The sequence below is a fragment of the Pecten maximus genome, chromosome 2 (genome assembly GCF_902652985.1).
Source record: "Pecten maximus chromosome 2, xPecMax1.1, whole genome shotgun sequence".
NCBI lineage: Eukaryota > Metazoa > Mollusca > Bivalvia > Pectinida > Pectinidae > Pecten > Pecten maximus.
In genome coordinates this window covers 18008714-18022767 of record NC_047016.1, presented here as the reverse complement: position 1 = coordinate 18022767, position 14054 = coordinate 18008714, and the positions used below count along the sequence as shown (strand labels likewise).

The 14054-nt window shown below is 35.9% G+C and overlaps 1 protein-coding gene across 1 annotated transcript in view; it reads right to left on the bottom strand.

The window, feature by feature from the left end:
- Nucleotides 1-14054, bottom strand: part of LOC117320081 — a 78839-nt gene that overhangs the window by 22403 nt on the left and 42382 nt on the right. Inside the window, exon 4 of the mRNA XM_033874769.1 lies at nucleotides 10221-10367. Within this exon, the coding sequence (XP_033730660.1) occupies nucleotides 10221-10367 (147 nt within the window). The remainder of the gene's footprint in view (nucleotides 1-10220; nucleotides 10368-14054) is intronic.

The window sequence follows — 14054 nt, the reverse complement described above, 5'->3', positions numbered from 1 at the left end:
GTACAGTGTAATATCACCGTCACACTAGTATTGTATGTACAGTGTAATATCACCGTCACACTAGTATTGTATGTAGTGTAATATCACCGTCACACTAGTATTGTATGTACAGTGTAATATCACCGTCACACTAGTATTGTATGTACAGTGTAATATCACCGTCACATTAACATTGTATGTACAGTGTAATATCACCGTCACACTAGTATTGTATGTACAGTGTGATATCACCGTCACACTAGTATTGTATGTACAGTGTAATATCACCGTCACACTAGTATTGTATGTACAGTGTGATATCACCGTCACACTAGTATTGTATGTACAGTGTAATATCACCGTCACACTAGTATTGTATGTAGTGTAATATCACCGTCACACTAGTATTGTATGTAGTGTAATATCACCGTCACACTAGTATTGTATGTACAGTGTTATATCACCGTCACACTAGTATTGTATGTACAGTGTAATATCACCGTCACACTAGTATTGTATGTACAGTGTTATATCACCGTCACACTAGTATTGTATGTATAGTGTTATATCACCGTCATACTAGTATTGTATGTACAGTGTTATATCACCGTCACACTAGTATTGTATGTACAGTGTAATATCACAGTCACACTAGTATTGTATGTACATTGTAATATCACCGTCACACTAGTATTGTATGTACAGTGTGATATCACCGTCACACTAGTATTGTATGTACAGTGTAATATTTACATTTGGATGGCAAAGCCATGATATAAACAAACTAAACAAATTTGCAGTCTATGAGAGTATAACTGACACCCAAAGCGTGACACCATTCTATGCATAACTGACACCCAAATCGTGCATTCGGGTGTTATTCATACGCGACCGGATTTACGGATGGGATCCCCCGGAACTACTTGCAACCAATGTAAACAAATGGCATCTTATCATTGCTCATCATGCTATCGGATAGAGTACGAGACCAGAAAACAAATCTTAAAATGTAAAACGAAAATAAAGGTAAGAATGGTTAACAATCACGAAAATGGAAATAAAACAAGATTTAATAAACACATATGTTGACAGATATTTGTTCCGGGGCCAGAGTGGAAAATCAGTACACACCACATTGTTTGCGCGCCACCGCCATCCAGTGTTTGAATGACAAACATTTTGAAACCCGACACATCATGTTTATGTCAAATCATAAGAACGAGGCTTCTCTCCGGTCGTACAATAGAACAGTTTCTTCTTCACAAAAGAAAGCATCAAGTGGTGCATTATCGTGTCTAACGCATCCTAAACTTGAAACAGCCATGGTACCCGTCACAAGCAACGTTGTCGCTGAAGCTCGTCTAACTCCTCGGCCACTGTCACTTCTCTCATTGGTCGTATCCCTGACACCGGTGCTGTTGTAGCTACTATAAACTGTAATCAGGTTTCCATGCAATCAAAGAACATGTTTACATCTGTTTTTTTGGCGAATTCCACTTTCTCCCACTGCACATTCAACTTTCATAGCTAAACTCTGTCAATGCTGTCAGCTGTTGCGTGCGCGTGGTGACGGGTGAAATTTCCATCCGCATAATTGTTCCGGATGGTAAATTAAAAAAAAAAAATCCGAAATCGTTAACAAACTGAATAATTCATCCGTATATTCTGAAATACTGACTACCAATATTATTGATATTATTATTAAAATATCTGATGATGTTTTCAGTATTTTTTTAATGATTTCCACGCACTATTTAAAAAAAAAAAATTGCCAATCAGCACGTGAATCACAATAGGCTGTTCAATTTGTTGACCTGTGACAGTGGAAACGTCGGTAAAAGTCAGATTTCAAATTATAATGAAAATTAAAGTTGAAATCGAAAAGAAACTAATATAGAAAACGTAAATATAAGCATTAAACTGTCTTTTTATGGATTATATGGTCTATATAGATGCCAGAGCTTTGCAGACAATCATTTCATAATGCGCTAGCGCGCATTATGAAGATTGTCTGCAAAGCTCTGGCATCTATATAGACCATATAATCCATAAAAAGACAGTTTAATGCTTAAATATCACCGTCACACTAGTATTGTATGTACAGTGTAATATCACCGTCACACTAGTATTGTATGTACAGTGTAATATCACAGTCACACTAGTATTGTATGTAGTGTAATATCACCGTCACATTAATATTGTATGTACAGTGTTATATCACCGTCACACCAGTATTGTATGTACAGTGTAATATCACCTTCACACTAGTATTGTATGTACAGTGTAATATCACAGTCACACTAGTATTGTATGTACAGTGTAATATCACCGTCACACTAGTATTGTATGCACAGTGTAATATCAGTCACACTAGTATTGTATGTACAGTGTAATATCACAGTCACACTAGTATTGTATGTACAGTGTAATATCACCGTCACACTAGTATTGTATGTAGTGTAATATCACCGTCACACTAGTATTGTATGTAGTGTAATATCACCGTCACACTAGTATTGTATGTACAGTGTTATATCACCGTCACACTAGTATTGTATGTACAGTGTAATATCACCGTCACACTAGTATTGTATGTACAGTGTAATATCACCGTCACACTAGTATTGTATGTATAGTGTTATATCACCGTCACACCAGTATTGTATGTACAGTGTAATATCACCGTCACACTAGTATTGTATGTACAGTGTAATATCAGTCACACTAGTATTGTATGTTCAGTGTAATATCACAGTCACACTAGTATTGTATGTACAGTGTAATATCACCGTCACACTAGTATTGTATGTACAGTGTAATATCACCGTCACACTAGTATTGTATGTAGTGTAATATCACCGTCACATTAATATGTTATGTACAGTGTAATATCACCGTCACACTAGTATTGTATGTACAGTGTAATATCACCATCACACTAGTATTGTATGTACAGTGTAATATCACCGTCACACTAGTATTGTATGTACAGTGTAATATTACCGTCACACTAGTATTGTATGTACAGTGTAATATCACCGTCACACTAGTATTGTATGTAGTGTAATATCACCGTCACACTAGTATTGTATGTAGTGTAATATCACCGTCACACTAGTATTGTATGTACAGTGTAATATCACCGTCACACTAGTATTGTATGTACAGTGTGATCTCATCGTCACACTAGGTATTGTATGTACAGTGTAATATCACCGTCACACTAGTATTGTATGTAAGTGTAATATCACCGTCACACTAGTATGTATGTATGTAATATCACCGTCACACTAGTATTGTATGTACATGTACAGTGTAATATCACCGTCACACTAGTATTGTATGTACAGTGTAATATCACCGTCACACTAGTATTGTATGTACAGTGTAATATCACCGTCACACTAGTATTGTATGTAGTGTAATATCACCGTCACACTAGTATTGTATGTACAGTGTAATATCACCGTCACACTAGTATTGTATGTACAGTGTAATATCACCGTCACATTAACATTGTATGTACAGTGTAATATCACCGTCACACTAGTATTGTATGTACAGTGTGATATCACCGTCACACTAGTATTGTATGTACAGTGTAATATCACCGTCACACCAGTATTGTATGTACAGTGTGATATCACCGTCACACTAGTATTTTATGTACAGTGTAATATCACCGTCACACTAGTATTGTATGTAGTGTAATATCACCGTCACACTAGTATTGTATGTAGTGTAATATCACCGTCACACTAGTATTGTATGTACAGTGTTATATCACCGTCACACTAGTATTGTATGTACAGTGTAATATCACCGTCACACTAGTATTGTATGTACAGTGTTATATCACCGTCACACTAGTATTGTATGTATAGTGTTATATCACCGTCATACTAGTATTGTATGTATAGTGTTATATCACCGTCACACTAGTATTGTATGTACAGTGTAATATCACAGTCACACTAGTATTGTATGTACAGTGTAATATCACCGTCACACTAGTATTGTATGTACAGTGTAATATCACCGTCACACTAGTATTGTATGTACAGTGTAATATCACCGTCACACTAGTATTGTATGTACAGTGTAATATCACCGTCACACTAGTATTGTATGTACAGTGTAATATCACCGTCACACTAGTATTGTATGTAGTGTAATATCACCGTCACATTAATATTGTATGTACAGTGTTATATCACCGTCACACCAGTATTGTATGTACAGTGTAATATCACCGTCACACTAGTATTGTATGTACAGTGTAATATCACAGTCACACTAGTATTGTATGTACAGTGTAATATCACCGTCACACTAGTATTGTATGTACAGTGTAATATCAGTCACACTAGTATTGTATGTACAGTGTAATATCACAGTCACACTAGTATTGTATGTACAGTGTAATATCACCGTCACACTAGTATTGTATGTAGTGTAATATCACCGTCACACTAGTATTGTATGTAGTGTAATATCACCGTCACACTAGTATTGTATGTACAGTGTTATATCACCGTCACACTAGTATTGTATGTACAGTGTAATATCACCGTCACACTAGTATTGTATGTACAGTGTAATATCACCGTCACACTAGTATTGTATGTATAGTGTTATATCACCGTCACACCAGTATTGTATGTACAGTGTAATATCACCGTCACACTAGTATTGTATGTACAGTGTAATATCACAGTCACACTAGTATTGTATGTACAGTGTAATATCAGTCACACTAGTATTGTATGTACAGTGTAATATCACAGTCACACTAGTATTGTATGTACAGTGTAATATCACCGTCACACTAGTATTGTATGTAGTGTAATATCACCGTCACATTAACATGTTATGTACAGTGTAATATCACCGTCACACTAGTATTGTATGTACAGTGTAATATCACCATCACACTAGTATTGTATGTACAGTGTAATATCACCGTCACACTAGTATTGTATGTATAGTGTTATATCACCGTCACACCAGTATTGTATGTACAGTGTAATATCACCGTCACACTAGTATTGTATGTACAGTGTAATATCAGTCACACTAGTATTGTATGTTCAGTGTAATATCACAGTCACACTAGTATTGTATGTACAGTGTAATATCACCGTCACACTAGTATTGTATGTACAGTGTAATATCACCGTCACACTAGTATTGTATGTAGTGTAATATCACCGTCACATTAATATGTTATGTACAGTGTAATATCACCGTCACACTAGTATTGTATGTACAGTGTAATATCACCATCACACTAGTATTGTATGTACAGTGTAATATCACCGTCACACTAGTATTGTATGTACAGTGTAATATTACCGTCACACTAGTATTGTATGTACAGTGTAATATCACCGTCACACTAGTATTGTATGTAGTGTAATATCACCGTCACACTAGTATTGTATGTACAGTGTAATATCACCGTCACACTAGTATTGTATGTACAGTGTGATCTCATCGTCACACTGGTATTGTATGTACAGTGTAATATCACCGTCACACTAGTATTGTATGTAGTGTAATATCACCGTCACACCAGTATTGTATGTACAGTGTAATATCACCGTCACACTAGTATTGTATGTACAGTGTAATATCACCGTCACACTAGTATTGTATGTACAGTGTAATATCACCGTCACACTAGTATTGTATGTAGTGTAATATCACCGTCACACTAGTATTGTATGTACAGTGTAATATCACCGTCACACTAGTATTGTATGTACAGTGTAATATCACCGTCACATTAACATTGTATGTACAGTGTAATATCACCGTCACACTAGTATTGTATGTACAGTGTGATATCACCGTCACACTAGTATTGTATGTACAGTGTAATATCACCGTCACACCAGTATTGTATGTACAGTGTGATATCACCGTCACACTAGTATTTTATGTACAGTGTAATATCACCGTCACACTAGTATTGTATGTAGTGTAATATCACCGTCACACTAGTATTGTATGTAGTGTAATATCACCGTCACACTAGTATTGTATGTACAGTGTTATATCACCGTCACACTAGTATTGTATGTACAGTGTAATATCACCGTCACACTAGTATTGTATGTACAGTGTTATATCACCGTCACACTAGTATTGTATGTATAGTGTTATATCACCGTCATACTAGTATTGTATGTATAGTGTTATATCACCGTCACACTAGTATTGTATGTACAGTGTAATATCACAGTCACACTAGTATTGTATGTACATTGTAATATCACCGTCACACTAGTATTGTATGTACAGTGTAATATCACCGTCACACTAGTATTGTATGTACAGTGTAATATCACCGTCACACTAGTATTGTATGTACAGTGTAATATCACCGTCACACTAGTATTGTATGTACAGTGTAATATCACCGTCACACTAGTATTGTATGTAGTGTAATATCACCGTCACATTAATATTGTATGTACAGTGTTATATCACCGTCACACCAGTATTGTATGTACAGTGTAATATCACCGTCACACTAGTATTGTATGTACAGTGTAATATCACAGTCACACTAGTATTGTATGTACAGTGTAATATCACCGTCACACTAGTATTGTATGTACAGTGTAATATCAGTCACACTAGTATTGTATGTACAGTGTAATATCACAGTCACACTAGTATTGTATGTACAGTGTAATATCACCGTCACACTAGTATTGTATGTAGTGTAATATCACCGTCACACTAGTATTGTATGTAGTGTAATATCACCGTCACACTAGTATTGTATGTACAGTGTTATATCACCGTCACACTAGTATTGTATGTACAGTGTAATATCACCGTCACACTAGTATTGTATGTACAGTGTAATATCACCGTCACACTAGTATTGTATGTACAGTGTTATATCACCGTCACACCAGTATTGTATGTACAGTGTAATATCACCGTCACACTAGTATTGTATGTACAGTGTAATATCACAGTCACACTAGTATTGTATGTACAGTGTAATATCAGTCACACTAGTATTGTATGTACAGTGTAATATCACAGTCACACTAGTATTGTATGTACAGTGTAATATCACCGTCACACTAGTATTGTATGTAGTGTAATATCACCGTCACATTAACATGTTATGTACAGTGTAATATCACCGTCACACTAGTATTGTATGTACAGTGTAATATCACCATCACACTAGTATTGTATGTACAGTGTAATATCACCGTCACACTAGTATTGTATGTAGTGTAATATCACCGTCACACTAGTATTGTATGTAGTGTAATATCACCGTCACACTAGTATTGTATGTACAGTGTAATATCACCGTCACACTAGTATTGTATGTACAGTGTGATCTCATCGTCACACTGGTATTGTATGTACAGTGTAATATCACCGTCACACTAGTATTGTATGTAGTGTAATATCACCGTCACACTAGTATTGTATGTAGTGTAATATCACCGTCACACTAGTATTGTATGTAGTGTAATATCACCGTCACACCAGTATTGTATGTAAAGTGTGATCTCATCGTCACACTAGTATTGTATGTACAGTGTAATATCACCGTCACACTAGTATTGTATGTACAGTGTAATATCACCGTCACACTAGTATTGTATGTAGTGTAATATCACCGTCACACTGGTATTGTATGTACAGTGTTATATCACCGTCACACTAGTATTGTATGTACAGTGTTATATCACCGTCACATTAACATTGTATGTACAGTGTAATATCACCGTCACACTAGTATTGTATGTACAGTGTAATATCACAGTCACACTAGTATTGTATGTACAGTGTAATATCACCGTCACACCAGTATTGTATGTAAAGTGTTATATCACCGTCACACTAGTATTGTATGTACAGTGTAATATCACCGTCACACTAGTATTGTATGTAGTGTAATATCACCGTCACACTAGTATTGTATGTACATTGTAATATCACCGTCACACTAGTATTGTATGTACAGTGTGATATCACCGTCACACTAGTATTGTATGTACAGTGTAATATCACCGTCACACTAGTATTGTATGTACAGTGTGATATCACCGTCACACTAGTATTGTATGTACAGTGTAATATCACCGTCACACTAGTATTGTATGTACAGTGTAATATCACCGTCACACTAGTATTGTATGTACAGTGTAATATCACAGTCACACTAGTATTGTATGTACAGTGTAATATCACCGTCACACTGGTATTGTATGTACAGTGTTATATCACCGTCACACTAGTATTGTATGTACAGTGTAATATCACCGTCACACTAGTATTGTATGTACAGTGTAATATCACCGTCACACCAGTATTGTATGTACAGTGTAATATCACCGTCACACCAGTATTGTATGTACAGTGTAATATCACCGTCACATTAATATTGTATGTACAGTGTAATATCACCGTCACACTAGTATTGTAGGTAGTGTAATATCACCGTCACACCTGTGTTAATATTGTGTTTACAGTGTTATAATATCAGACACTTAAGTTAATATTGTATTTGATTTGATATTGTTTGACGCAACGCCGTCAGAAAGTGTAGGCGGTATAATATGCATGTATAAATGGTCTTGTTTCCAAAACAGAATCAACACTAGACATTTAGAGGTCAGCTAACACCTTAGTCTATAAACAATCCATTTACGTACCCGACACCAACGCATGTCGTTATTGCTCTCATGCAGTTAGGACGTAAGAATTGTACCTGCTGTCCCCTCCCCCATTGCGTGATCGTAAAAGGTGACTAAATGACACGAACATTATAAACTAAACCATTGCTTGTACATCTAACACACGGTATAATGTCTGTTTAACATAATAGTTCATGAAATTGATTCCTATTATTATTGTAATTATTATCCGCTGACAACTAATTGTTTAGTTGACATATAATTATGTCCACTGATTTATCCCCAAGTTACCTAATAGGGTATTTAATAACGGCATTGTTACTGAGATAATACGGAGATAATATTAAATGTATTAATCTGTATCTATATACAGCATAAATCTCTCTAATCCAAGCTCTTTGTGAAATGCTGTTTTTGCCTCCACGCATGTACATATATAAATGTAGGTGTCTGTACCGTCCTCAACGGTAATCTGTTGTAACGGTTAGATGACTACGTAAATGTATATATACAGGACCATCATTAAACGGTAGGACGGAAAATAACATGTCCGTGGAGACAGAAGCTCAAATATTGGAATACCTCGAACTGTATTAAGACCCTCAGTTGATTGGTCTAAGTTCAGCCATAGTCATGTGCCTTTGAGCAGGGTTGCATCACACATTTGGGTTGAGCAAGCCTTCAGTACTATCATTCGCCATTGTACCTTGTTTGATATCATTTGATATCAACAATTGAAAAAAAGTCGTAGTTTTCGATATGTTTCGTTTATGAAAATATGATACAGACATCGTACATTAAACAACTTATCACGTATTTAATATATGGAAACTTGCAACTAAAATGATATGCAATTACTTATTTTACGATGTAAATATGGGACATACATATGTATAGCCATTACATTGTCCTCGCACTTCCGGTTTGCCATTTAAAGATTAAAGGCACAGGAACCTATACTTTCCTACATCATTTTCGGTGTCATATTACTTTTATTTCGGCGCATTTTATTTAATAAGAAAAGATCAATTAACGATGATGATCCATTAAAGTTTCATCAACTAATACAATCAAAATGTATCAGCAACTAACGACCCCTACAATACACACAGTGACGTGCCGTTTAAGGACGTCTGTCTGCTTTACGTACATTTGTATTGTGTATAACTATCAGAAGTCTGAAAGAGAGATACGAATACTGCATCCACGACAGTATTATCTCTACTGTAGAACGAAAATTGGGATAAAGAAAGACCAGACGGATCACTATAGGGGCGATATCGGCTGCTGTTCCTTCATCCATTTGTCGTATAATCCTGATGCGGAATTTGTCCTTATTTTAGCTCTGTTGACTCTATGGTTTATATTTCACTTTTAAACCATTTGACAAAGCAAGTGTAACCAAATGCTATTATTATTAAAATATTCACTAAAATATTTATATATTTTTTCTACTTAGAAATTGTAGACCAATGCCAAAGTTAATAAAATATACCAAGATTATTAAGCTATGTATTAATGTTATACGAACGGACCATCTAACATACAGTGATTACTTACTCTCGTGACAAAGAGTACCGTTGTTTTCTGGGTATCGTGTGATTTCACACATACACTTCCGGTCTTGGCCAAATCCACAAATTGAATGGTCAACAGCTGTCCGGCATTTGGTGTCAGAATCACATAAATCTCCGATACGGACTGGATCTGCCAAACAAATAGTCACACATGAAATAAACAATAGCTCCAAAGACAACACAATCGGCCATAATCCCGGCACTGCCTTCAATGGAAGGGGCATGTTTTCTCTCACTCTCGTGCATATGCTCGTGAACGTATGAAAACGCTAGCCCCGGGTTTAATATCAGTCACACATTGCAGCTTTAGAAGTTTGAGATTGTTTAACGTTTCTGTTACATTTGATATTCCTCCTCTGTCTTCAGTAATATATCTATCACCAATATCTGTAATGAAGCCTGAGAATTAGGTATTAGTGCTAATGGCATTTACACGTGTATCGTAAGAGTCAGGTCCGGCTGCTAACATGCACTGCTAAATACCTCATCATGGTGTGCTACAACATACGCACAGACAACGATAGACGATTCACCCTTGGTGTGCCCCTATCATACAAGATATCACTACAGTATAATGTATAGGCACTTTAACAAGTCATAAACAGAAGTTAGGATTACTGTGATGATTTTACCATAAATAAATAATAATTACATGGTTACGTTATCTCTATTAAAATGTTGCTTTTATCTGTCTGATTTTTTTTTTGAGGGAAAATGAAAAGACATGAAGATTTCAATACATATTAGTGCATGTATAACACACCATGTACTGTACCAGATATCATGTCAGTATAACACACCATGTACTGTACCAGAAATCATGTCAGTATAACACACCATGTACTGTACCAGAAATCATGTCAGTATAACACACCATGTACTGTACCAGATATCATGTTAGTATAACACACCATGTACTGTACCAGAAATCATGTCAGTATAACAACCATGTACTGTACCAGAAATCATGTCAGTATAACACACCATGTACTGTACCAGAAATCATGTCAGTATAACACACCATGTACTGTACAGAAATCATGTCAGCATAACACCATGTACTGTACCAGAAATCATGTTAGTATAATACACCATGTACTGTACCAGAAATCATGTCAGCATAACACCATGTACTGTACAAGATATCATGTCAGTATAACACACCATGTACTGTACCAGATATCATGTCAGTATAACACACCATGTACTGTACCAGAAATCATGTCAGTATAACACACCATGTACTGTACCAGAAATCATGTCAGCATAACACCATGTACTGTACCAGAAATCATGTTAGTATGGCACACCATGTACTGTACCAGAAATCATGTCAGTATAACACACCATGTACTGTACCAGATATCATGTCAGTATAACACACCATGTACTGTACCAGAAATCATGTCAGTATAACACACCATGTACTGTACCAGAAATCATGTCAGTATAACACACCATGTACTGTACCAGAAATCATGTCAGTATAACACACCATGTACTGTACCAGAAATCATGTCAGTATAACACACCATGTACTGTACAGAAATCATGTCAGCATAACACCATGTACTGTACCAGAAATCATGTTAGTATAATACACCATGTACTGTACCAGAAATCATGTCAGCATAACAACATGTACTGTACCAGAAATCATGTCAGTATAACACACATGTACTGTACCAGAAATCATGTCAGTATAACACACCATGTACTGTACCAGAAACCATGTCAGTATAACACACCATGTACTGTACCAGAAATCATGTTAGTATAACACACCATGTACTGTAGCAGATAGCATGTTAGTATAACACACCATGTAGTGTACCAGAAATCATGTCAGTATAACACACCATGTACTGTACCAGATATCATGTCAGTATAATACACCATGTACTGTACCAGATATCATGTCAGTATAATACACCATGTACTATACCAGAAATTATGTTAGTATCACACACCATGTACTGTACCAGATATCATGTCAGTATAACACACCATGTACTGTACCAGATATCATGTCAGTATAATACACCATGTACTGTACAAGATATCATGTCAGTATAACACACCATGTACTGTACCAGAAATCATGTCAGTATAACACCATTACACACCATGTTCTGTACCAGAAATCATGTTAGTATAACACACCATGTACTGTACCAGAAATCATGTCAGTATAATACACCATGTACTGTACCAAAAATCATGTCAGTATAATACACCATGTACTGTACCAGAAATCATGTCAGTATAACACACCATGTACTGTACCAGATATCATGTCAGTATAACACACCATGTACTGTACCAGAAATCATGTCAGTATAACACCATGTACTGTACCAGAAATCATGTTAGTATAATACACCATGTACTGTACCAGAAATCATGTTAGTATAACACACCATGTACTGTACCAGAAATCATGTCAGTATAACACACCATGTACTGTACCAGAAATCATGTTAGTATAACACACCATGTACTGTACCAGATATCATGTTAGTATAACACACCATGTATTGTACCAGAAATCATGTCAGTAAAACACACCATGTACTGTACCAGATATCATGTCAGTATAACACACCATGTACTGTACCAGATATCATGTCAGTATAATACACCATGTACTGTACCAGAAATCATGTCAGTATAATACACCATGTACTGTACCAGAAATCATGTCAGTATAACACACCATGTACTGTACCAGAAATCATGTCAGTATAACACACCATGTACTGTAGCAGATATCATGTCAGTATAACACACCATGTACTGTAGCAGATATCATGTCAGTATAACACACCATGTACTGTACCAGATATCATGTCAGTATAACACACCGTGTACTGTACCAGAAATCATGTTAGTATAACACACCATGTACTGTACCAGATATCATGTCAGTATAACACACCATGTACTGTACCAGATATCATGTCAGTATAATACACCATGTACTATACCAGATATCATGTCAGTATAACACACCATGTACTGTACCAGAAATCATGTCAGTATAATACACCATGTACTGTACCAGAAATCATGTCAGTATAACACCATGTACTGTACCAGAAATCATGCCAGTATAACACACCACGTACTTTACCAGAATTCATGTCAGTATAACACACCATGTACTGTACCAGAAATCATGTCAGTATAACACACCATGTACTGTACCAGAAATCCTGACAAAATCCCGGCATTATTTACAGCAGCAGTAGTGGGATTGCTAAATATACATTTTCTTTCGTCTAATCATTTCTTTTGCGCTTATTGTTTTGTGGTTCAACCATTTCCTGTCGATTTTGTTGTCTGTATTTTATTGTCTGCCCTCACCCACTTCCTATTGTTGTTTCCTGCTATTTTTGGTGATGGTACGCTTCCTTTTATTTTTAGTGATTATTATTATTTAGGTTTTAGTCATTATGATTCCGTTGACAGGCTCTATCCTAACAAAATATATCACTTCCGACCAATTTTATCATTCGAGGAACGCATACATCTTAATACTTCGACTATGAAATATGATAAATGACGCTGGCAAATGTATGCTGATTCAGCTATGCCGATCGCATCTTTTGAAATACATGTACCAAGACAATTGAATCTTGAAAAGATCACATACATCTTTTGTAAAGTCGACTATGTGGTAGGTAATGTTGTATATGCGCTTACAAAAAGTATTGTCCAATTGAAGAGTCAGCAAATCCGATCATCCAACACATGTACCTATATGCGTAAAATGCTAAGATGACAATGCGTTGAATACAGAAAATTAACAGCAATA